A 27338-nucleotide genomic window follows, 5' to 3' on the forward strand; every position below is an offset into this window, starting at 1 on the left:
TTGCTATGGGTTACTAAGATGTTCTGAGTGGTTGCTAGGGGTTACTAAGATGTTCTAAATGGTTGCTAGGGGGTTGATGAGATGTTCAGGATGGTTGCTATGGGTTACTAAGTTGTTCTGAGTGGTCGCTAGGGGGTTGATGAGATGGTCAGAGTGGTTGCTATGGGTTACTAAGATGTTCTGAGTGGTCGCTAGGGGGTCGATGAGATGTTTAGAGTGGTTGCTATGGGTTACAAAGATGTTCTGAGTGGTTGCTAGGGGTTGATGAGATGTTCTAAATGGTTGCTAGGGGGTTGATGAGATGTTCTTAGTGGTTGCTATGGGTTACTAATATGTTCTGAGTGGTTGCTAGGGGGTCAATGAGATGTTCAGGATGGTTGCTATGGGTTACTAAGTTGTTCTGAGTGGTCACTAGGGGGTTGATGAGATGTTCAGAGTGGTTGCTATGGGTTACTAAGATGTTCTGAGTGGTCGCTAGGGGGTCGATGAGATGTTCAGAGTGGTTGCTATGGGTTACTAAGATGTTCTGAGTGGTCGCTAGGGGGTCGATGAGATGTTCAGAGTGGTTGCTATGGGTTACTAAGATGTTCTGAGTGGTCGCTAGGGGGTTGTTAAGATGTTCTGAGTCGTTGCTAGGGGGCTGCTAAGATGTCATGGTGGTTGCTAGGGGGTTACAGGCAAGTCCTGGTGGTTGCTAAGGTGTGAAGAGAGTCTTGTGCTCTCCTGCTCTCAGTGGGTCCAGCGGGTGATAATGCTGAGGTGATGCTGTAGTGTTCTGTAGTGTCTCTGTGCGGCTCTCAGGACACAAACCTGTCAGCTGAGATTGAGGACAGAGAGGAAGAGGAAGAGGCAGAAGAGCAGAGAAGAGTTGGAGGAAGTGCATTTTTTGGGGAATGCATGAAAAATGGTGGTGTTTTCCAAAAATGTGCAGTAAATAAGCAGCATGCACAACCCACGATGCAATGTGCTTGACCTTTTGTTTTTCTAGTGTGATGAATGGAAGTGATTTGGAAGTATTATTTTGACACAAAATTGGATTTAAATGCAACCCTTTTTTTATAAACGTGAAATGTTTAGGTCTGTTTAAAGCATTATATGATGCATCGTATGTGAGATACTACTTAATAACATTACTCTGTGAGTATACAGTATATTATGTACAGTATAGAGAGCTTTACCATTTGTATAGTTTAATTACTTATTATGTGCTTAAAACAACTTTAATCCACACACATATAATGTTACACAACAAATGTATAACGCTACAAAAGATTTCTGTTTCAAACAAATGCTGTTCTTTTGAACGTCATATTGGTCAAACAATACGTCCTCATTTACATATCTAGGTAAACGTGTGTGTAGTACAGTAAAACACTGCTAAGTTAAATGCAGTGGCTTTCCATAGAGCCTGTTACCATGACAACATAACGATTGACCAATCGTCGTAGAGTCTGGGAAGTGGCCAGTGAGCCGATTCAATGCAGATGTGCTGTGGTCTTCATTTGCATATGCAGAGCTTGTGATTGCTCATTAGCATATGCAAGTATCTGCTGCAGTGAGTTTAATGCTGCAGATCAGGAGTGACTCTGCAGGTGACCGTGTGACAAAAACATCTCTTCTCAGTACTCATGTATAGCATATGAGCAGCAAAGGCCAAGAGGTGTTGTGTTGTTTGAGGCTGACACACACACACACACACACACACACGTGTGCCGTAACTTTGCCGTAAGCGTTTGTTTGTCGTGTTAGCGCTCTGCAGCCATGTGCTATTAATAGAGCGTTTGTCTGTTGAGTTCTGCTGTTTCATGTGTTCAGTGTAGAGACGAGCAAAACCACATCATTACAAAACCAACTAGTTGCTCTTGAGAATAACCATATAATTAGCTTTTCTCCAATAAGACATGTAGACTTTTTATTTTATTCTGTTGTTTTCATTTTTACAATTTGTAGGATTTTTTTTCTTATATATATATTCTATATACAATTCTTATATAATGCTTTTAACATGTAATGCCTATATACGTGCTATATATGCTAATAAATGATACATATTAATATAGCAACCATATGTTTTATGGTTATGTTGTTATTATGGGTGTTATGGGTGATCGTTAAGGGTTGCTGGGATGATCCGGGATCCTGGATGTTGCTAGGGGGCTGCTAAGGTGTAGTGGGTGGTTGCTAGGGGGTTGCTAAGGTGTAGTGGGTGGTTGCTAGGGAGTTGCTAAGGTGTAACGGGTGGTTGCTAGTGGGTTGCTAAGGTGTAGTGGGTGGTTGCTAGGGGGTTGCTAAGGTGTAGTGGGTGGTTGCTAGGGGGTTGCTAAGGTGTAGTGGGTGGTTGCTAGGGGTTGCTAAGGTGTAGTGGGGTTGCTAGGGGGTTGCTAAGGTGTAACGGGTGGTTGCTAGTGGGTTGCTAAGGTGTAGTGGGTGGTTGCTAGGGGGTTGCTAAGGTGTAGTGGGTGGTTGCTAGGGGTTGCTAAGGTGTAGTGGGTGGTTGCTAGGTGGTTGCTAGGGTGTAGTGGGTGGTTGCTAGGGGGTTGCTAAGGTGTAGTGGGTGGTTGCTAGGGAGTTGCTAAGGTGTAGTGGGTGGTTGCTAGGGGGTTGCTGAGTTTTTCTGGGTGTTGATTTGAACATCATTAATCAAAATGGAACAAGGGTTTCATACTTTTCGCAGATAAAAATCACTTTATTCTCAAAAAACCAAAAAGTCTTTGCGGGAAGTTGAAGTCGACGTGATTTTTTTCCACGTAGAACAAAGCGAAAGCGGTGACTTTTGCGGTGCGACAGAGAACAGAGGGAGGAAGCAGAAATGTTCGTGGTGGTTTCTGCTCCAGTGCTCTTCAGCCCTTTCCTCTCGCTCTTGTTTTTGCGCTCGATTTCTAAATCATCTGATGTCATCTCGTTTCGCCCACCTTATCTCGCATTACTTTATTTTTTTGTGTTGTTCTTCCCGTTTCTGAGCTTGGGTCTGCGCTCTTCTCACTCCCTCCCTTCCTCTCCCATTATCTTCAACAGAGCATGTCTGCTAGCGCGGGAACGAGTCTCTCTCTCTCTCTCTCTCTCTGTCTCTTTCTCTCTCTCTCTCTCTCTCTCTCTCTCTCTGTCTCTCTCTCTCTCTCTCTCTCTCTCTCTCTCTCTCTCTCTGTCTCTCTCTCTCTCTCTCTCTCTCTCTCTCTCTCTCTCTCTCTCTCTCTCTCTCTCTCTCTCTCTCTCTCTCTCTCTCTCTCTCTCTCTCTCTGTCTCTCTCTCTCTCTCTCTCTCTCTCTCTCTCTCTCTCTCTCTCTCTCTCTCTCTCTCTCTCTCTCTCTCTCTCTCTCTCTCTCTCTCTCTCTCTCTCTCTCTCTCTCTCTCTGTCTCTTTCTCTCTGTCTCTCTCTCTCTCTCTGTCTCTTTCTCTCTCTCTCTCTCTCTCTCTCTCTCTCTCTCTCTCTCTCTCTCTCTCTCTCTCTCTCTCTCTCTCTGTCTCTCTTTCTCTCTGTCTCTCTCTCTCTGACAGAAGTAGATTCTAGTAGAGCTTCTGCTCTCGGCGTGCACTAATGCGAAGCGACTGCTGTGGGCATCTGTGTTGGAGACGGCTCGGCATCCCAGCGTTTGTGAAAAAGCTCGAGCGGGAACTCTTAGGTGTCGGGGAGGATCCGGTGGAGATATGGGTTGATGTTGGCGGGCGCTCGGTTTAGGCCCGTGGGTTGTAGAAGTGCTCTCTCGGGGCCCGTGGTGTTCGGCGGGCGTACCGGCGGCGGCCCGATGCGGGGATCATGGTCGTAGCGCTGGCGCTCAAGCTGCTGACCGAGCTGCTCCAGTGCTCCGCTCTCATGCCGCTCTGTGACACTGGCAACTCGCCCCGCCGGACCGCTCAGGGGCCCGAGGTGAGCGTGTGTGTGTGTGTGTGTGTGTGTGCTGGTTTTTGTGCATTATGGGAACGCATAATAATAATAAATCTGAAAGCGTTTTTTGAGGACACTGCCACTGTCCCCATAATTCAAAACGCATAAAATGATTCAAATATGCATAAAGTTACTTGTCGGCGTAGGGTTGGTGTAGGACAACATACAGTTACACACGGGTTCATGAGAGTCCTCATGAAGCACAATTACCAACATGTGTGTGTTGGTTTTTGTGGTTATTACAGTTTGAAGGTGGTTTATGAGGACAGCGTCTCTGATCTGGGTTGAGTTTGATTAGTGTGAGCGTTAGAATAGAGAGCGAGGGTTCGTGAACACACACTGATCTCAGGACAGCCGCGTTTCAATCCTCTTACTGAAATGTGGAGATTGTAGGAGCTCGAGAACCGCCGGAGAACCGACTTAATTTCTCGATGACTGAATCAGAGAAAAGCCCCGGATAAGATGCGCTGAGGGAGAGAGGATTGTGGGATTGAACCGGCACCGCATTGACTTCTCACTGTGTCACTTTTGTCCGTTAGCGCTGGGGTTTTCCATCGGTTACATGACCGTCTGTGCGAGTGAGTCATTGAATCGTTTGCTGAACTGATTCATTCAAAGCAACAAGCTGCTGTTTTAAGCGAGTCACTGAACCGATCACAGATTCTTTCTACATATGGTTGTGTTACCACTGTCATTAAATCATTCACAACTAATTCAGTAGGAGCTTTTCTCAGGTTCACTTCACTGCTGTCTTGTATGCGTTCAAGACGTCCGATGCTTTGCGTGAGGATTTTTAAGTCATTATTCATGCTAATCCTAGAAGTTAAACCTTCGTAGGCTGAGACTGCCTTCATTCTTAGCGGCTTGGAGACGCTCTCAGATATGTTTGACAGCAGACTCCGTCTTTAACGATCTGTCACGATCTGTTTGTCTGTTCATAACTGATACTGTACAGAGGTCCGTGCCAGATATTCCACATCTATTTATAGTTATTAGAAAACGCAAATGGCACCACATCTGTAGCAGTGTGTTTTTTTAATGGAAGAAAAATGACGAGAAAATAGAGTTATTTTCTTCTATGTATCTGCTCTGATATAATACCAATTTATATAAGTGCATATAATTTATAAAAATGCACGCGTGTATATATATGTCCAAATTGTTTGTAATAATGAGTATATGTGAGCAGACCAAAGTTTCTGCATGATATAATGGACCTGTCATTCGTGTCCATTAGCAGAGAAATGATGGTTTTTATTTCAAAGTCACAGGTGGTTCGCTGGCCAAAATTACCTGGCTCTTTCATGTCTTGATGTTTTTGGCAGTCACCGTCCCGCTGGGATGTCTTTGATATCCGCTATAGAGAATCTCAATAATTAAAGCTGATGAGGGTCAGTTCTGACGCAGGTTTAGTGCGGATCGGTCCATGTGACGCTGGAGAGCACGTGTCAGGGATGTGAAGGGTTAAGATCGACTGCTTGCGTCACAGGTGATTGCTTCAGTCCCTAGAGAGCCTGAAACACACACACACACACACACACACACACACACACACACACACACACACATCTCCAGGCGACTGGGCTGCACCTAGACCAAATACATCCCACACCGCCCAAATAAAAGGCTGAATTAGGGCTCTTACGGGCGGCTGGAGATCTGAATCACGCTCATGTGAGCTAGAAGACATGCTCGTAATGACAGATGTGTCTGAGAACACAACCCCGAGTGAGCAGTGCTACGTAGGGAACGCCCTTCTAAGGCGGCATCTCGGTCGAAGTGACGGATCACATAGGCGTCAACTAAAAAGGCATTTATTCATTCGTTCATTCATTTAGTGTGGAATTCAGTACAACAATATTTATTGAGTCAGAGGCATTTAAGCTGTTGACCCAACTGTTGCACAATGTAAATAAAAAAGGACACTTTAATTTTAATTGTTTATCAGATTAAATGTTAGAAAAAAAGCTAAATTTGTTTAAAGTCCAAAAAATTATTGCAGGGGTTAAAAAAATTAAAATAAAAAAATTATTTAAAAAATCTAATAATTAAATCATAAAAATAATACCTTTTATATATATATATATATATATATATATATATATATATATATATATATATATATATATATATTATTTATTTATTTTTTTATTATTATTTATATAATAAACAATAAACATAAATAAATGGTAAAATCATTAAAAAGGCTAATAAAAGAAGAATAAAAAGCGCTGTGGACATGCAGTTTTGTTGTTGAATTATTAAAATATTTCTGTAAAAATGTGGCTTTATTTAAATATTGTAGGTATAATGTGGCCCCGCGTCTCAAATGAATGGCAAGCAATGAACGCCAGAGTATTGTCACAAGCTGTGAAATGTGGTAAAAAAAAAAAAACTGGATTCTTTGCAACTTTGTGCGTTATTAAAGTTCCTCATCAGCCAGCAGATGGAAGAGCGTCTCCCAAAGCAGATTACAGGCGGACGCCCCTAAAACGCTCGCTCTCGCTGTCCTGAATTAAAGCTCTTAAATCCTCGACAGACCTGAGAAGGAAACTTCGTTCAGACGCTGACGTCACGGGAGCGAGCGAGAATAAAACATGAGCTCCGGCGGCTCCCGAAGCAACAGTAATGATGAAGATTTGAGAAGAAAGCTGCAGCCGAGAGAGAGAATTAGAGACGCAAAACATCCACGCATGACTACACACGCTCTCTTTTATTATTTTAAAGTGAAACTCATCCGTGATACAGAAGAGAAGGAGATCTGAGGCACACAGATGAGTCGGCTGATATTTGGCTCTGGACTCTTTTGCTTTGAATCCGCTGGATTTTTTCCGCAGTGCTGTAGGAATGAATTATTTATCTTGCTATCAAACCCAGAGCTCCTGAGATAGCGAGAGAGCGAGAGCTAGTTAGGTTGACAGATCCTAAGCTTCTGTCATTGTTTATAATAGAAATGGAGGCTGTTCAATATTTGATCTGCTGTATTAGGCTTTTCTCAGGCCTCAATCCGTTCACCTCTGGCCCGTGAAATAACTGTTGACTCAGGGTTTCTGTGGGATTTCTTTCAGGTTTGATTTCAGATATTAAATGCATGAAGGTTACGTACGTTTGTCCCTTTAAAAATAAATAATGTTTTACTATAGTATTTCCACACTTCTGAAAAAGTAAAATAGAGGCTATTTAATGTTTAAATGGATTAAATTCTTTTAATTTACTGAACTAGTCATGACACAAACTCTTATAAAAGAAAAAAAGGGTTAAACAGGAGTTACAGGTATAAATAACATTTTTATAATAATAATTTATATTATATTTTATATATATAAAAAATTTAATAAATTAAAATTATATATTAATAATTTTATTTCAGTCCTAAGAAACAACTTTTCACAAAGTAAATAAATGTACAAACAAAAGCAAAAATATATATATATATATATATATATATATATATATATATATATTTTTGTTAATTTTATACATACAATATATATATTAAAATATATATATATATATATATATATATATATATATATATATATTCAAAAAATTAATAAAAACTATACAAATACAATAAATAATATATAATATATATTATAATATACAATTATTATAATATACAGCAAATGTATGTATAAAATTTTTATGATAGTTAATTAATTACAATATACCTAATTATTGCATTTAATGTTTTGTTGTTGTTTTTATGTCTTATTAAAATGTAAATAGTCAATTCCACAATATTATATTTTACAAACTTATTATATTTTAAAAAATCGATTTGCTGTTGTTTTTTCAAGTCATTGTTCACTCGCTGAAGAATCGTTCAAATGATTCATTTAAATAATGTGTTCTGTCCACTTCTGTCAAGTTCATCGGCCTCCACCCATTCAGTGAGAACATGTGAAATAGAAATGACCGAAAACTCTAATTAACAGATGGACAGAAAAGAGCATCGGTGCAATGAACAAGATCTCCAGCGGGAGAGCTCACTCTCATAAAGCGCTGTTAAATGCACGCTTTGCCTCGTTTGGTTAGAAATCAAATGCAATAGACATTAGACAAATAGACAAATGCAATAGACACGCGTGTAGTGTTCTTTAATAGATTTAAATGGCACTTAAAGGAGCAGTGCACCCAGAAACTAGGATTCATGGCATTCATTTTTATTCATTTTGTCCTTTTTGTACCTTGAGACTTGAAACGTTTTTTTTCCTGCCGTTGTCTGATGATATTAGCTCCAGATTAGCTGCAGCGGTAGGAGGAAGCGTCTCTCGCGTGAAGGAAACTCTTGTGGACATGTGGTTGAACTCTTTTGTCTGTACTTTGTTCTCATCAGCTCGTGACTCACTTGAGCTCCTCGGACGGAGAACGGATTTCGTATCTCGTGTGGATTCGGCGGCATAATCTCAGACCAGAGCTTTATTTAAAGACACTCCCCAGCTGTTTTCGTAAATGAAGAGGAACGGACATTAGCAGTCGCGCTTCTCATCATGCCGAGAGCCGACTGAATCGATCTCTTAGCACAGATTTGGGTTAAGGTGCGATCGATCGGCCTGGTTCCCTGCGTCCCATCCGTCACGAGAGCGTTTGAGTTCAGATGAACTCCAGAAAGCTCAGCTCTCGGTGGACACGGGGATAAACAGGTCGCCCTTTACGCCTGCTTTTGGCTTCTTGTAGTGTGTTTCGACACGGTTTTGCTTCACGCTCCACCGGGGAGGTTTGAGAAGCTTTTTTTAGCGACAGAGGATTCTATAAATAAGGCGCGACGTCCCCGAGGAGGCTCTCGACGCGGGCCGTGTCCGGCTCTAATAGGTGCTGAATGACGGCTGAGCTGAGATCGGGCCGTTCGAGGTCAAGAGAGCAGATGATTCCTGCAGAAGAGCTCAGGCGTGATGCCAGCTGATGTCCGCAGACACGCTTTCACTGCTCGCTGTTAGATGCAGCTTCATCTGAATGAGCACGCAGATCCTTCCTCGTCAGCAACAGTGCTTTAATACAGGCAGCAACAGAAATACAATACAAAACTTTCATCGTAGTGGAGGAAATATATAAATAAATAAACATATATATATATATATATATATATATATAATATATATATATATATATATAAATATACACATAGATAGAAATATATATATATACACACACACACACATATATATATATATATATATAAATGTATATATCAAGAGTTTATTTGTGATTCAGATTTTTGCGATTTGTTACATTTTCAAAATAATTTTCTTTTCTGCATTCAAACTGATATCCAATGAAACATGATACATTTTTTGAGTCATATATTCATGTGTGTGTGTGTGTGTGTGTGTGTCCGTCCGTGTGTGTGTCCGTGTGTGTGTGTGTGTGTGTGTGTGTGTGTGTGTGTGTTAGTGTGTTTGTTTGTGTGTGTGTGTCCGTCCGTGTGTGTGTGTGTGTGTGTGTGTCCGTGTGTGTGTGTGTGTGTGTGTGTGTGTGTGTGTCCGTCCGTGTGTGTGTGTGTGTGTGTGTGTGTGTGTGTGTGTGTGTGTGTGTGTGTCCGTCCGTGTGTGTGTGTGTGTCCGTGTGTGTGTGTGTGTGTGTGGTGTGTGTGTGTCCGTCCGTGTGTGTGTGTGTGTGTGTGTGTGTGTGTGTGTGTGTGTGTGTGTGTGTGTCCGTCCGTGTGTGTGTGTGTGTGTGTGTGTGTGTGTGTGTGTGTGTGTGGTGTGTGTGTGTCCGTCCGTGTGTGTGTGTGTGTGTGTGTCCGTCCGTGTGTGTGTGTGTGTGTGTGTGTGTGTCCGTCCGTGTGTGTGTGTGTGTGTGTGTGTGTGTGTGTGGTGTGTGTGTGTCCGTCCGTGTGTGTGTGTGTGTGTGTGTGTGTGTGTCCGTGTGTGTGTGTGTGTGTGTGTGTGTGTGTGTGTGTGTGTGTGTGTGTCCGTCCGTGTGTGTGTGTGCGCCATCTGATTTGTGATTTCTGTTTCTTCTTGTACTGTGTGAGCATGCATTGAACTCGAATAACATCCAAAAGTCCAGTCATTTCATTTTTTTACTTCAAGTTTAATAAGAAAAATTAACTGGAAATGTTACACAATGAAAAAGCTGTTCAATCTCTGCGTGAAGAATTTGCTGGAAATTACATCAGTATATATTTTTTTAATCTTAACATGAAACTTAAATGATTTACTTAAAATTACTTTACTTAAATTATATATCCAAACAAAAACATATTTCTCACTGTGTGTGTGTGTGTGTGTGTGTGTGTGTATATATATACGTATTATTCCAAGACAAAATAAAGACTAAATTCAATTTAATTAAATGTAAAAAATATACAACCAATAAAGCTGAAATAAAAAAGTTAAATGGTTAATGAAATAAAGCAACATATTAAATGAATTTTACTCTTATTATTTTGCTTCTTTTTTATTTTAAAGCAGATTTCGTTATATTTATTTTATCTCTGCTCCTTTTTAGTTTTTTTGATTCTTTACATTTCAGTTCAATTAAATCTGATTTACATTTCATTTATTTGTGTCATTATTTTATGTGACACACATTTGAAACGTGTGGTATAAACAAATTGTAAGTTAACTGACGTTTCAAACACAATTTTGAGTGTATTATTCTTTTAAAAATGCAAAAAGGCATCGTCTGAATGGTTATAGATTTGAAATTTGTGAAGGTGTGCATGGTTTCTCACACACAGATGTTTTGGTGTAGTGTGGTGAACTGAGAAATAAGACGAAACATTACCTTTTAAGCAATTTCTCGTAATTCTTTAGCAGGATTTTATCCCAGTTAGTCACAGAGAAGCATGCGTGAGTCAGCGTCAAACAGCCTTCAGCTCATCATCTGTCCACCAGAGAAATATGTCAAAAATAAAACACACATTACATCATCAGCTGAGAAAGAAACAAGTGTCCATCAAACAGCAGTGTTGAGGAATCGGTTCAAATGAATCGGTTCAAATGAATCGCTCGTTTGTGAATCGGACTGCACTGGTCAGTATGTTTTTTTGACAGCATAAAATTGTGTTTGTGATCTTTCGTAGCATGAAATTCACACCCCTGGTAAAATGCGATCCGTTTGACCTCGTCACGGGATGTTTAGCGCCGTATCAACACTGAAAACAGCTGTGCCTTTGTGCGCCTCGTCTAAACTGAAACATACCAAGCCGAAATAGAGAGACGAAAATTGATAACAAAAAGCCACTGTGAGAGAAAGCAAACAATTTCGATGTTGTAGTTACGTGATAAAAACTGAAGTTGAAATAATGAGGCGAGATCAAAATAATATTATGACGTACTGCGTAGAATTACGAGACAAAAATTTTGGGTTTTTAAAGTTAAGTAAAAAGGTGAAATTATGTCACAATTAAGAGATAAAAAGTCGAATAATTTATAACATACTGAGTCAGTTGTGACAGATACAATCAGTTATGAGATGAAAGGTCAAGCATGAAAGTTATGATAAAAATTCGAATTATGTTCATTCACGGCTGCGTGAACAAATGCCTTTTTGTATCAGTTTTGCTAACACTGTTGGGAAGGTTTAGATTTGCTGTAGGACATATTTCCGAAATGTTAAAGATTTAGCATCCGTTCACGATGCTGCCTCGGTGCATGCCTGTTGTGCACATCTTTGAATACGTTTGCATCGATAAACAGCCGAACGCCGCTTCGATTTTCTCCAGAACTCATCCCGATCTAGTCATGTGTTCAGCTGACGTGTGCCAGAGAAGACAGGCCGCTGGAGGACGTTTCCCGTGATGACCTGCTCTCGCCCTGCTGACCCCCGACACGGAGCTCGTGAGACCGCACATGTAGCTCACGAGGAGATCTGAAACGGCTTACGCACGCTTACAGGGCTGTATGCATCAACGCTCTGTGATCATAGATTGCAGCTTGCTTACAAGCCATCTTAAAAAGTCCCATCAAGAGCCTTTTGAAACTATCAGGATATGTAATGGGTGCCATGTGCATATATACCATACATCATGTTGCATTTACGAAAGATTGAGCCGAAAGGGGCCATATATATATTGAAAATAAAAAAGGGCCTAGTATAGAGCCCTGTGGCACACCGCTGTAATTTCGCTGATGTAGAGCACATTTATCCAACTATACATGATCGATCCTCAATAAGAAAGACTGTGTAGGTTGGTATGACCTAAATATAAATATATAGTAATGCTATTTAGATTATAAAGAGAATATAATGTATTGGTCCTGGAAAACCTTCGTTTGCGTGGTTTGTCTCAATCAAGGCTGAGCAGACGAGAGAGAAAGAAATGATCTGCTGAGATCTTGCGGTCTCTCTTTCTTGTCAGAGTTCATTAGGAAGGGTTTTCGTATGCGTCATGTTATTTTTCGGCACGTTCTGCTTGCGTGCGCTCAATCATGACGGTGAAGCGGCTGATTTTAGCGCTGCGGTGAACGCAGTCAGGATGTGTCTGTCAGAGACGTCCCGACAGCCCGAACACGTTCAGAACAGTATCTTCTGTCTCGGATGGTGTTACCAAACAGCTTCACTTAAACATAAACACACAGCGGGGTTCAGTGAGTTTCACCTGCAGCGGCAGAAGTGCTTTATATAAACCCATCAGCAGAGGTCATGAGCACCGACACAGTACCTCCCTCACTAGTGCGCTAGCGCTTTAGACACTCCTTTACAATATCAACTATATCAATATTGCCTCTGCTGTGTGTGTGTTAAGGTCTTGTCATTCATGCAATGCATGTGTGTGTTTGTGTGGGTATATATTTTATTTATTGTCTTAGTATTTTATTATCACATACAATGTGTTAAGTGCTATGTATAATGTTGTTTTAGTACCACTGAAAAACTATATATATATATATATATATATATATATATATATATATATATATATATATATATATAAATTATATATATATATAATATTTTTATAATATATATATATATATATATATATATAAATTATATTATATTTTTATATATATATATATATATATATATATATATATATATTATTTTGTTATTTATAAAAATATATATATATATTTATTTATATTTTTATTCATTTTATTTATTTATAAAATGTTATATAAAAATGTATTTGCAATGTTATATAAAAATACATTTTATAATTGCAATTGCAGTTATTTTGATTCCGTTAAAAATAACAACGAAGGAACGCAGCTAAGTTATCTATTTTGGCAAACAAACTTTTCATATAAACTTTATTATTATTATTGTTATATACTTAATTATTCATTAGATGGAAAACAATCTTTTAGTTTATACATTTACAATAACTATTTAAAATATTACTTTGTTTGTTTTTGAATATACGTATAATATGTACATTCATACGTCCCTGCAATATATTATTGTTCATTTACTCGTGAATGAAATTGGCCAGAATTGGCCAAAACCTACAAAATGTGTAGTTCCTGTGTGTTTTCATTTTTCCGTTCATCTTTAGATTAAGAGAAAATGCAGACCGTGGCAAGGTAATACCAAATGCTAGCGGCTCGCGCAACAAAAACCCAATGTGTTTCCTTACCTTCTGTGTTCCGACTGGCGATCCAGCGAGAAGCACTTCCTGTTTAAGCAGCCCCTCCGCTCTCCGTCTTCCTGCGCAGGTGCTGTCGCTGGGCGCCGACGTCCTGCCGGAGTACAAGCTCCAGACGCCGCGCATCCACAAGTGGACGGTGCTGCACTACAGCCCGTTCAAGGCGGTGTGGGACTGGCTGATCCTGCTGCTGGTGATCTACACGGCCATCCTCACGCCGTACTCCGCCGCCTTCCTGCTCAACGGAGACGACGACGTCTCGGGCCAGAACTGCACCTACTCCTGCAGCCCGCTCAACGTGGTGGACCTCATCGTGGACACCATGTTCATCATCGACATCATCATCAACTTCCGCACCACCTACGTCAACGCCAACGACGAGGTGGTCAGCCACCCGCTGCGCATCGCCGTGCATTACTTCAAAGGCTGGTTCCTCATCGACATGGTGGCGGCCATTCCCTTCGACCTGCTCATAGACCGCACCGACGAGGAGACGGGGACCGAGGTGCCGTTTTCTGCTGCATCCGTCTTATGATACATGGCTTGCCACGTTCCTCTTTTGCATCATCACGCTTAGAATAAGCGTCCGCTAATCCAATAAATGTACAACAGGTTTTAGAAAATTTTGTCTTGCTTTTAAGTGCAAATATCTAACCATCCTGAAATCGAGATATAGCTGAATTGGGATTCGTAAACATTTTTACATAAAACGAGACTGAAACGAGAAAAGCGTTGAATATTTTCACTGGACAACAAGACGAAAATCCAGAGGAAGATCGTCACTTAAATTCGTAATGTCGCGTGCATTGCTGAAAAGATATTTCTGTCTCGTTTTCCGTCGCAAATTTCCATTGCAAAAATATTTTTTATAAACTTGCAATTGTGAGAAATAAACTCACAACTACCAGATATAAAGTCATATAAACGCACGCTTATAGAGTCTGATTAAAAATGAGGAAAAACCTGATATTTTCTTAGAATTGAGATCTGAATTCTGAATTTATATTTTGCGCAATTCTGACTTTAATTCGCAATTATGATTTATGTCGCGCAATTCTGACTATAACTCGCAATTATGATTTATGTCGCGCAATTCGGACTTTAACTCGCAATTATGATTTATGTCGCGCAATTCTGACTTTAATTCGCAATTGTGATTTATATCGCGCAATTCCAACTTTATAACTCGCAATTATGATTTATGTCGCGCAATTCTGACTATAACTCGCAATTATGATTTATGTCGCGCAATTCTGACTATAACTCGCAATTATGATTTATGTCGCGCAATTCGGACTTCATAATTCGCAATTATGATTTATGTCGCATAATTCTGACTTTAATTCGCAATTGTGATTTATATCACGCAATTCCGACTTTATAATTCGCAATTATGATTTATGTCGCGCAATTCTGACTATAACTCGCAATTTTGATTTATGTCGCGCAATTCTGACTTTATAATTCGCAATTATGATTTATGTCGCATAATTCTGACTATAACTCGCAATTATGATTTATGTCGCGCAATTCTAACTTTAATTCGCAATTGTGATTTATATCACGCAATTCTGACTTTATAATTCGCAATTATGATTTATGTCGCGCAATTCTAACTTTAATTCGCAGTTATGATTTATGTCGCGCAATTCTGACTATAACTCGCAATTTTGATTTATGTCGCGCAATTCTGACTTCATAATTCGCAATTATGATTTATGTCGCGCAATTCTGACTTTAATTCGCAATTGTGATTTATATCACGCAATTCCGACTTTATAATTCGCAATTATGATTTATGTCGCGCAATTCTGACTATAACTCATAATTATGATTTATGTCGCGCAATTCTAACTTTAATTTATAATTTTGATTTATGTCGCGCAATTCTGACTTCATAATTCGCAATTATGATTTATGTCGCGCAATTCTGACTATAACTCGCAATTATGATTTATGTCGCGCAATTCTAACTTTAATTCGCAATTGTGATTTATATCACGCAATTCTGACTTTATAATTCGCAATTTTGATTTATGTCGCGCAATTCTGACTATAACTTCATAATTTTGATTTATGTCGCGCAATTCTGACTTCATAATTCGCAATTATGATTTATGTCGCATAATTCTAACTTTAATTCGCAGTTATGATTTATGTCGCGCAATTCTGACTATAACTCGCAATTTTGATTTATGTCGCGCAATTCTGACTTCATAATTCGCAATTATGATTTATGTCGCGCAATTCTGACTTTAATTCGCAATTGTGATTTATATCACGCAATTCCGACTTTATAATTCGCAATTATGATTTATGTCGCGCAATTCTGACTATAACTCGCAATTATGATTTATGTCGCGCAATTCTAACTTTAATTCGCAATTTTGATTTATGTCGCGCAATTCTGACTTCATAATTCGCAATTATGATTTATGTCGCGCAATTCTGACTTCATAATTCGCAATTATGATTTATGTCGCGCAATTCTGACTATAACTCACAATTATGATTTATGTCGCGCAATTCTGACTTCATAATTCGCAATTATGATTTATGTCGCGCAATTCTGACTATAACTCACAATTATGATTTATGTCGCGCAATTCTGACTTCATAATTCGCAATTATGATTTATGTCGCGCAATTCTGACTATAACTCGCAATTATGATTTATGTCGCGCAATTCTGACTTTATAATTCGCAATTATGATTTATGTCGCGCAATTCTGACTTTTAAAACTCATTGTGATTTATATCACTCATTTGCACAATTACCTCGTAATTCTGAGAAAACAAATAAGATTTAAGATAAAAAGTTGCAATTACTCTTTTACATTTTTTATTGAGTGGTGGAAACGTGGCTCCCTATGAACAAGTAAATAATGACCGAATAAAAAAAAAATAGACTGAACTGTTCCTTCAAAATGACCTTCTGCCCTTAAATGTGTGGTTCTGTTTGTAGCCGACTCAGCAGACCACCCTGATCGGGCTTCTCAAGACGGCGCGTCTTCTGCGTCTCGTCCGAGTGGCTCGTAAGCTGGACCGTTACTCGGAGTACGGAGCGGCCGTCCTCTTCCTGCTCATGTGCACCTTCGCTCTGATCGCTCACTGGCTGGCCTGTATCTGGTACGCCATCGGGGACGTGGAGCAGAACCGCTCCATCGGCTGGCTGCACGCTCTCGGCGTGGATCTGGGCAACCCACACAACAGCAGCATCAGAGGATCGGGACCCAGCATCAAGGACAAGTACGTGACCGCTTTATACTTCACCTTCAGCAGCCTGACCAGCGTGGGCTTCGGGAACGTTTCGCCCAACACCAACTCCGAGAAGATCTTCTCCATCTGCGTCATGCTGATCGGATGTGAGTATGTTTCAGTAGAGCAGGGTCAGCCGGAGAGAGGACGTCCGAGATCATAGAAGCATTTCTAAAAAAAATAATCACTTTTGTTTAAAAAAAAAAAAAAAAAATGATGTAGTGCAATTTTATATATTATCTATATATTTGAATCGAGAATGATTTTGATTATGTTTAAAAAAAAATAATAATAATAATAATAATAATAATAATAATAATAATTCCCCTGGTTTTTCATGAATTAAGTGAGACGCACCTTTTTGTCTAAAGAAAAATAAAACAAAGATATTTCCCTTAAAACTAAATCCTTAAAAATAAAATAATAATAAAATAAATTTTGATCATTAAATAAAATAAATAAATAAAAATTTCAACATTTGGCAACATTTGTCATTTTTAATTAGTGTTATAAATTTATGTAATGAAATACCTTTATTAAAAATAATAATAATAATAATAATAATAATAATAATAATAATAGACAAAACATACAATTAATTTACTTTAAATTAAGTTAATTTAATTTAAAATGTTTAAATGTTATTATTAATCTACTAATAATATATATACACACACACATACACATTTTTATTTTTGTTTTTTTTCTGTTACGATCTGAATCTGATGATAAATAACTTTGTCCCTGACATTGAAAACGTTCATCATAAAACAGGGACATCGTGTGTGTATATATATATATTGCATTTTTTTATTTCTTTTAAATCAGCTTAATAGATCTGCAGCAAACAAGTCAAGCACTGAGCTCTTAAAGCATGTCTTGAGCGTTGCCCTTCTTCCTGAACGTCTTGTAGTTCAGATTAAGGCTTCATTAGAGATGCGTGTGTTTGTTCTCTAGAAGCAGGTTTATAATGGAGCTCTTTTTATTGTGCACTTCATCACATGCTGATGAAACGGCCTCCCTTTTTAATTTCTGCCGAACTAATCATTCTGATAGCTCGTTTTTGTAGGTCCTGATCGCAGCAATTAATGATAAATTGCTAAGTTAATATCACTGGCGCACATACATTAGACCTCAATAACCGTGAAGTAATTTCCGTTTTTATGGCCGGTAGAAGCATTTATCATCGCTGCCGCAGAATTACATTTTGGAAAAGGGCAAAAGTTGAAAAGGACAAGATCAACATGACCTCTTCGATCCGCTACGAGATTATTCATTAGATTCAACAGCTGAAGTGAGCAGACTGTAGTGAACGCCGTATTCAGCATTAAACAGCTTAATGACCGCAAAAAAACCCTCTTTTAATGCATGTTAATGAGTCTGTGTGCTAGAAAACTCTCCAAAACTCTGGTTCAGGGGAATTTATTTCATTTGTGAAATTAAAGAATTCTCATTTTATAGCATAGTGAGTTTAAATAATATTTTTGGTCTTTAAAAAAAAAAAATATATATATATATATATATATATATATATATATATATATATATATATATATATATATATATATTAATAATAATAACGTTTTTAATTAGCATAAAAATCATGCCACTGTCTTATGACCTGAAATAATAAAATTGACCTGAAGGGTTTTTTATTCTGTAAAATGTCTTATTTCTTTGTTTTTATGGTGAAATATTAATAACACAGGTTTGAGGGTTATTTTGAGATTACGATATATAAGTTCTTGGTCGAACAGAAAAGGAGATCTTCTGTGTGTCACTACGTCGACGTGTGTTCATTTGCTCTAGTGTTTGAGCTTCACCGGCTCCTTCTTTGTTGCTATTTTAGCAGCTTTTGAAGTGATTCAGAGCTTCCCACCTGCTCTGAGATCAGTCAGTGACCGCTGCAGAGGAGTACAGGGAGAAATCCTCAGGACTGACATACTGATAAACTAGAGATTAAGGCACACTGGACAGAAACATGTGTAAAGTAACAGTGTACTAAACATGACACTTTAAAGTAGAAAGCAGGGTTATAGTCAACAAATTTAATCTAAAACAAAGTTTGATTCATAAAAAAAAAAAAAATATATATATATATATATATATATATATATATATATATATATATATATATATATACACATATATTTTTTTCATTTATATGTATATATATATATATATATATATATATATATATATGAAAAAATTAAAAAGTAAATGAATTAAAATAGTAATAATAATAATGACAGAAAGCAGGGTTATAATCAACAAATTTAATCTAAAACAAAGTTTGATCAGGGTTATAAAAAAAAAATATATATATATATATATATATATATATATATATATATATATATATATATATATATATATATATATATATGTGTGTATTTTTTTGGTTATAATAATTTCTATAACAGTGCAGCACTGTGCTAGTTAGCAGCATAACTAGTCCTGTCCGGCAGCTCGACCCGATCTAAGCGGCAGTAAAGCGTGAAGCGTGTTCCTGCGTAGGTGTGTTTTTAACCGTGCCCTTCCTGTTCCCGTTCAGCGCTCATGTACGCCAGCATCTTCGGGAACGTGTCGGCCATCATCCAGCGGCTGTACTCCGGAACGGCTCGCTATCACACCCAGATGCTGCGGGTCAGAGAGTTCATCCGCTTCCACCAGATCCCCAACCCGCTGCGCCAGAGGCTGGAGGAGTACTTCCAGCACGCCTGGTCCTACACCAACGGCATCGACATGAACGCCGTGAGTCCGACCTCCGACCTCCGGCGGGGCGCATATGACAGCAGTCAGCAAAAAATGATCTTCTCGTTTGCAAATGTCCGATTGAATCAAGATGCATTCACCTGACAAATAAAATGCCTTTTTTTAAAGCAGGTTTTTCCTAAAACGAGCAGAAATATCTGCAAACGGGGTAAGAGAAATAATCAAAGGTCGAACAAGAATGTGTTTCTCGGCTCATTAGGAGACAGCTTTACTTGTTTTAAGCAAAAACGAACATATTTTTTCAGAAAACATCAGAAAACATTCATTTTGATTCACAAATTCTTAATATTTTAGTGCAAATATCCAAGAAGATGATTCTTTGATGCGCGATCCATCAACTAGAGAAGGAGAAATTGAGACGTGTTTAACTTCAGACTATTGCTTCTGGTAGATATGTCTCCACAATCAACAATAACACTGAAAAAGCCTGAAAAAGTCGTCTCCTGTTGTTCTCCTGCAACAAAGTCCTGCTCCGTCTGCAGATTTCTCTCCTGATTCAGACCAGAACACTAGAGGAAGCGTAAAAAAAAAATGTCTTTTTAAGATCAGCATTTGTCTTCTGATGTTAACTGAGTGCTGTGGATTACTGTGATGTTTTCTGACGGCACCCATCCGCATCCACTGTCGAGACACCGATCGAGTGCCTCGTTTCTCCGATTCGGGCGAAGAAGCAAACTCAGCTAGTCGTTTTTGGGCGATGGAGTATTCCTTTGTCACTATCAAACTTGCTATTAAAGTGATTTGTGTAATAAATACTGAGTTCATTCAGCGCATCCTCTGCAGACTTTAACGAGACTGCGCATCCGAGTAAAGAAAACTAATGAGCGGCTCTCATTAAGGAGCAGCGGAGCGTTCTGATTGGACGGTCGGAGCCGGTTTGATTTGCGCGCTGCAGAGCGAAACGACGTGGACCGTAATGTTGTCATCGATTTTTCTGAAAAATCCTTTGCTGAACCGCCGAGCTCTGAAACGTTAAAGCGTTGATTTAAAGACGGCAAAGGACTCGTTTTTTTACGGGACCGCATCTCCCATGATGCTTTGCGACCTGCATAATCCTAGTCATTCATTATGAGCGTGCATTTACAATCACAGCGCTCTTTCTGTTCACAAAAACCAAACGTGGCACAGCTTTCACGGGAAGTATTTAGCGCCACCTCCGCTTTCAACGTTGATAGCGATCGGAAACCTTTCTCAGGCGGCTAATCTGAAGGACCACGTGACGCCGAACACCGGAGTAAAGATGCTGAAAATCACAGAAATAAATTACAGCTCAGCACATATTCACAGAGGAAACAGCTGTTTGAAATTGAAATAATATTTCACAATTTTACCGCATTTGTGATCATTATTAGTTGCATATTACTAGAATATTAGCCATTTATTAGTATATTAATGTCTTATTCTCCGTGACCTTATTTGACGTCCCTAATCTTACTCAACAACCACCTTGCTGACTTTTAATAAGCAGCGAATTAAAAATGCATGGAGGGACAAATCGTAGTTAATGTTTAACAAGTGCAAGAGACTTTCAAAGACATTAAATATAGTGTTAACTGATATGAATGAGCAGTGCATTTATTACAATGTTTATAAATCTTCGTTAATGAAGATGCACGTTGAACAAGAATGTGTTTCTCGGCCCATTAGGAGACAACTTTACTTGTTTTAAGCAAAAACGAACATATTTTTTTCATTTTACTTAAAGCGTGTATCACATTGATTCACAAATTCTTAATATTTTAGTGCAAATATCCAAGAAGATGATTCTTTGATGCGCGGTCCATCAACTAGAGAAGGATAAATTAAGACGTGTTTAACTTCAGACTATTGCTTCTGGTAGATATGTCTCCACAATCAACAACAACACTGAAAAAGCCTGAAAAAGCCGTCTCCTGTTGTCCTCCTGCACTCGCTGCTTTAGAGCGTGCCTGAGAGCGCTTTAACTACGTAATCAAGCACGTATTGTGGTTTTAATAATGCATTGGTTAATAAATGCTTCATTCTCAGCAGAGAAGCTCACTCTGTTGTTCGGTGTGCTCCTCCAGGTGCTGAAGGGTTTCCCCGAGTGCCTGCAGGCCGATATCTGTCTGCATCTGAACCGGACGCTCCTGCAGAACTGTAAAGCGTTCAAGGGCTCGAGTAAAGGCTGCCTGCGAGCGCTGGCCATGAAGTTCAAGACCACTCACGCCCCGCCGGGAGACACGCTGGTGCACGCCGGAGACGTCCTGACCGCGCTCTACTTCATCTCCCGCGGCTCCATCGAGATCTTACGGGGAGATGTGGTGGTGGCTATCTTAGGTAGGTCGTCTCTAAAGATTTTATATGCGACTCTTGGGGACAGTTTTGCTAGCATTAGCATTAGGCTGCGATATATCTGCGCATTCTTATCTTAAGATATTTTTTTTATTCAGAGGCCAAACCAGATTCTGTTTTGCTAAAAAGGTTCAGTGATATTCAAACGAATCACACGATGTTAAATTACTGCCGTTTGCACCCTTATTTTTTCTCCCACAAAAGCATGCCTTAAACTATTTTCCACTGAAATGACAAGCTTCAGGAAATAAAAGATGACCTGGAACCTCCATCAAAGCTCTATCTATCTGTCTATCTCTGTCTATCTATCTATCTATCTATCTATCTATCTATCTATCTATCTATCTATCTATCTATCATCTATCTCTATCTATCTATCTATCTATCTATCTATCTATCTATCTATCTATCTATCTATCTATCTATCTCTGTCTGTCTGTCTGTCTATCTATCTATCTATCTATCTATCTATCTATCTATCTATCTATCATCTATCTCTATCTATCTATCTATCTATCTATCTATCTATCTATCTATCATCTGTCTATCTCTATATATCTATCTATCTATCTATCTATCTATCTATCTATCTATCTATCTATCTATCTATCTATCTATCTATCTATCTATCTATACCTTTTAACTAGTCTTTATGGTTATTCCTTTATTTTTATTTGCTCTTCACTTTTCATATTGCGCTGGTTGATATAATTAGGCTAAAAGAAATGCTGCGTCTGAGTTCTTTCATTTTTGCACATTGTTAGGAAATCTCCCCGTTTATTAAAACTGGTCCTTGGATCTTTTTTGGATCTCATTGAAGCCCTGCTAGACGTATATATATATATATCCAGTTTGTGCTGTGAGGTCAGTTTGACAGATCCTCTTTATCCTGTAGTGCCACCTGCAGGATACCATTTATAAGACGTCAAGGAAGCATTCACTCTCATGACGAAAGCAGATATTTAGCAGAACATCACTGCCTTTCTTTGAAATCATTCAAAAACTAGTGACTGTCAGGCTCAAAAAAAAAAAAAAAAAAAAAATATATATATATATATATATATATATATATATATATATATATATATATATATATATATATATATATATATATATATATATATATATATATATATATATAATGTATATGTACATATATGTATTTTTTTGTCAAACATGAATTAAAGTTTTTGTTTACATAATATATGTTTGTGTACTGTTTATATTTATTGTGTGTATAATACACACTGCGGTATATAGTTAGAAAATATTTACATGTACATACGTTTATATATTTATATTATAATTTTTATATTATATATAAATAAATTTAATGTATCAACATTTTTATTTATTTTTTTCTTAAATACATGGATGCATTTATAGATACATAATAAATATACACATTATACACCCATATATTATATAAACAAGAACTTTTATTTTGGGTGTGATTACTTGCTTTAATAAATCGTTTGACAACAATAACATATGCATCCAATTCATACCAAGATATGGTGTATTTATTTAATTTATTAATTTATTTAATTATACTATTTATTTAGTTTGTAGTGTGTATTCTTTGTCCAATGTGTTTAAAAATAATAATAATAATATAAAATAAATAATTAATAAATTGTTAAAATAAATTCATTTCATGCATAAATGTAAAGCATTAAAATGCACAAGTGTATAATATATATATATATATATATAGCAGCATGTTGCTTTCACTATAATGTAGAAGTAAAATATAATGTAATAAAAAGGGTTAATGAGCCAAACGGAGTTGCTGTGTTTACATTTACTTAATAGTCTTCCTGCACACTAATTAGGAAAGAGGAGATCTCTGGTTGTGTATGGATGTGTGTGACGCTGCTCTTGTGTGCTTCCCAGGGAAGAATGATATATTCGGTGAGCCCATCAACCTTTACGCGCGGCCCGGGAAATCTAACGCAGACGTGAGGGCGCTGACGTACTGCGACCTTCACAAGATCCACAGAGAAGACGTGCTGGAGGTGCTGGACATGTACCCCGAGTTCTCCGACCACTTCTGGAGCAACCTGGAGATCACCTTTAACCTCAGAGACGTGAGTCACGCTCGCCCCGAAGAGCTTAGATACTGACCCTAGAACATTTGTGTCCTGCAACTAACTGTATTGGGATAAAGTGGAGCTTTTTTGAGTATTCTTTGGGTCCGATATTATTCAGAGATCAGCGAAAGTGGCATTAAAACACATTTTAAACTTAATATTGCAAAAGTGCATAGTGCAAGTATAATTATACTCAGTATGACATAAATGTATTTTATATATGTAACGTTTTTACTAAGGATGATGTCTTAATCCTCGTACGAGTCTTAGCTTCTTTCTAGTCTGAACTTTATATGTAAAGACAAGTAGATAATAGATAGTATCAGCAATGAATGAATGAATGAATGAATATAACTTCCCAGACGAACATGATTCCCGGATCTCCCAGCAGCGATGATTCGGACTGCGTCGGCTTCAACAAGCTACGGAGGAGAAAGCTTTCGTTCCGACGGCGGACGGAAAAAGGTTTGCCGGATTACAATTTATTTCCGTTAATGCCATCCTTTAATATTCAGAAACACAGTGTTTCCAGACGATGCGTGCAGACGGATGTTTTGTTTCTGCAGATGATGCTGATGCCGGAGAGATCAAGAAGAATCAGAAACCCGTCCGGAGGGGCAGAAAACAAGCGGCCAGCAACAAGAACAAACTCAAACCGGGGTGGGAGGGGCCTCACAACGCCGTCTCCTCCCACTCCAGCGGCGATGAGGGGGAGGAGCCTGCGCACACAAGCCCCACCCCTCCCACCACGCTCATGGATGTGACCGAGGGGAAGGGCGATCCCAAAACAGGAAACACGTGCAACGCCCTATCAGGTGACAGAATGACGTATAGTAAAAAAGATCAAATCATTCGAAACATTATATTATAAATATTCAGATTTTCAATGTTATTATGTAATATTATATAATGTACAACACCACAAACAACCATCAAACAAAACAAAACCAAAAAATATACGTGTGTGTGTGTGTGTGTGTGTGTATATATATATATATATATATATATATATATATATATATATATATATATATATTTTTTTTTTTTTTTTTTTACTTTCTACTATAATTTTTTATTATATTATATTATAGCGTAATATTAATTTATTAAATATTTAATAAATTATTTGTCAGCATATATACACACACACACACACATATATATATATGCTGACAAATAATGAATTAAATATTTAATAAATTATAAATAATGTGCTATAATATATAATAAAACAGTCATAGTAGAAAGTAAAATAAAAATAAATAAAATTGGCTGAAAGAAATGGTAAAAATGTTTATAGTTTAAATGCATTAAAATAATAATAATAATAATATAACAAACAAATAACTAATGATGATGATGATAATAATAAAATTGAAACAATCATCAAATAAAATAATAATTAAATGATGGTAATGCTGTGAATTAATATTAATAAGTAAGGTGTGTGTGTTGTGTGTGTCTCAGGTGCATTCTCAGGTGTGTCTAATATCTTCAGTTTTTGGGGGGACAGTCGAGGGAGGCAGTATCAGGAGGTGCCCCGCTGTAATCTCCCGTCACCCTCGCCTCATCCCAGCACTCCCCTGCGCAGCATCAGCCGGCAGCAGCGCAGCCAGATGGAGAGCAGACTGGAGCTGCTGCAGAAACAGCTCAACAGGTGTCAGCTCGCTGGGTCTGAACCGGAGAGTGTGAGCGCGAGCGTACATAATAACCTGTGTGTGTGTGTGTGTGTTGCTCAGGCTGGAGAGCCGCATGTCGACGGACATCGGTGCGATCATGCAGCTCTTGCAGAGGCAGATGATGCTGGTTCCTCCGTCCTACAGCAGCGTTTCCTCTCCGCTGCAGGCGTCCGTGTTCCCCGAGATCCTCGTGCAGCCCGTCACTCCACTGGAGCCCAAAACACCGGCCTCTCTCTCACAGGTGATACCAGGAATGATACATTAGCTATTATCTAGAAGAAATGGAAAAATTGTCCATTGCATACGTTGTTTTACTTCTGAAAAGTTTTTATATATATATAGTATGACATATATGGAATATAATATGTAATTATAATTATATATTATGTATAATTATAATAAGAAAATTATTATATATATATATATATATATATATATATACACACAGCACCTAATAAAGGCACTTAAATTATTCTTTAAATATACAAAAACTTTCATTCAATCACAGGAATGATACATTATCTATTTTATAATTATAAATTGTCCATTGCATACGTTGTTTTACTTCTGAAAAGTTTACTAGTCAGAGTTTTATGCAATTCTTGCCAAATTATTAAAATCATTATTAATTAATTAATTTGCAGCTTATAATATATCTATTATTGTAATATATGACATATAATATTGAATTATAATTATATATATATATATATATATATATATATATATATATATATATAATTTATTAATTTAATATAATATCATTTAATATTAAATTATAAATACTTTACACTTAAATTAATCTAAAATTAAAGTATACATCATATTATAGATGCTCTAACATTTTGTATAAATAATAATTAGTTTTAATTGTTTGTAATATGCCTACAGTAATCCAGCTGGTAGTACAGTGTCCGTCTCTGCTGTGTTTTCTCCTGCAGTCCTGTGAGTTTCTCAGCAGCTCGGCGGAGCTCCACGCAGCGGTCAGCCCCGCTCCTCGACCCGGGTTCTCCGGCCTCGGGGCCCGCCTGGAGCCGGAGCCGGACCCCGACATCCAGCGGCGCTTCTCCCTGCAGGAGCCGCACACGTCGCTGAGCTCCCAGACCCCACAGAAACACGGCTCGGACCCCGGGAGCTAGAGAGGCCCCCGCCGGACCGGACCGGAACCCGTCTTATACTGCTGTCGTCCGCTGTCGGATCTCCCCAAAACGAATAAGGATGATTCTTGCTCATTTCAAGTAGCCATTAAGTCTTGCACTGAATTTTTTCCAGACTCTCTCGACCTTTATCTTCACGTCTGCGGCGCTTCCAAAACTGACTGAACTCGTTAGTGTTAGCTGGCCTAACAGAAGAAAACCCTTCTAATAATAATAATAACCCGATGTGTTCTGTGTGTCTGTCCTGTCGTTGGAGGAGGCGGAGCCTGAGGCCCCGCCCACGCACACTGGATTGGCTGGATGAGGTGATTGGCGGGTGTTTAAAGCTATGCCGTTACCGATGAAGCATATCACGTGTTGTGACACTGGATGAACAATATGCAAAGAGTTGATCGCGCTTGGCTTCCGTTCGTTCCTTTCTTTCGACCCGACGTGATTTGTTTTTCGTCGTTAGAACACACTAGCTTTAGCAATACCGAATCCTTTAAACCACAAACGAAACCAAATATTGAAGATCGAGGCGGGACCAAATGTTTTTGGTTGGTTTTTCCTCATCGTCTGTGGCGTTTACGGCCTGCAGCCACGGTCGCGTGATTATTAATTATTATTTGGTACACTCTTGAACTCGACAGCGAATCGGTT

General features: G+C 38.3%; 1 protein-coding gene across 2 annotated transcripts in view; it reads left to right on the forward strand.

Moving 5' to 3' along the window:
* Positions 1 to 27114, forward strand: part of kcnh2b (potassium voltage-gated channel, subfamily H (eag-related), member 2b) — a 157060-nt gene extending 129946 nt beyond the window's left edge. Inside the window, exons 6-15 of one of the 2 annotated variants that reach the window (XM_043226765.1) lie at positions 13492 to 13926; positions 16387 to 16786; positions 19234 to 19433; positions 21500 to 21752; positions 23664 to 23857; positions 24223 to 24325; positions 24406 to 24675; positions 25328 to 25517; positions 25600 to 25780; positions 26481 to 27114. In XM_043226765.1, coding sequence (XP_043082700.1) covers positions 13492 to 13926; positions 16387 to 16786; positions 19234 to 19433; positions 21500 to 21752; positions 23664 to 23857; positions 24223 to 24325; positions 24406 to 24675; positions 25328 to 25517; positions 25600 to 25780; positions 26481 to 26678 — 2424 coding nt within the window. In that variant the 3' untranslated portion in view covers positions 26679 to 27114. The remainder of the gene's footprint in view (positions 1 to 13491; positions 13927 to 16386; positions 16787 to 19233; positions 19434 to 21499; positions 21753 to 23663; positions 23858 to 24222; positions 24326 to 24405; positions 24676 to 25327; positions 25518 to 25599; positions 25781 to 26480) is intronic. The other variant, XM_043226766.1, reaches the window with a different exon arrangement.
* The last annotated feature ends 224 nt before the right edge of the window (positions 27115 to 27338 follow it).

Source organism: Puntigrus tetrazona, chromosome 24 (genome assembly GCF_018831695.1).
Source record: "Puntigrus tetrazona isolate hp1 chromosome 24, ASM1883169v1, whole genome shotgun sequence".
NCBI lineage: Eukaryota > Metazoa > Chordata > Actinopteri > Cypriniformes > Cyprinidae > Puntigrus > Puntigrus tetrazona.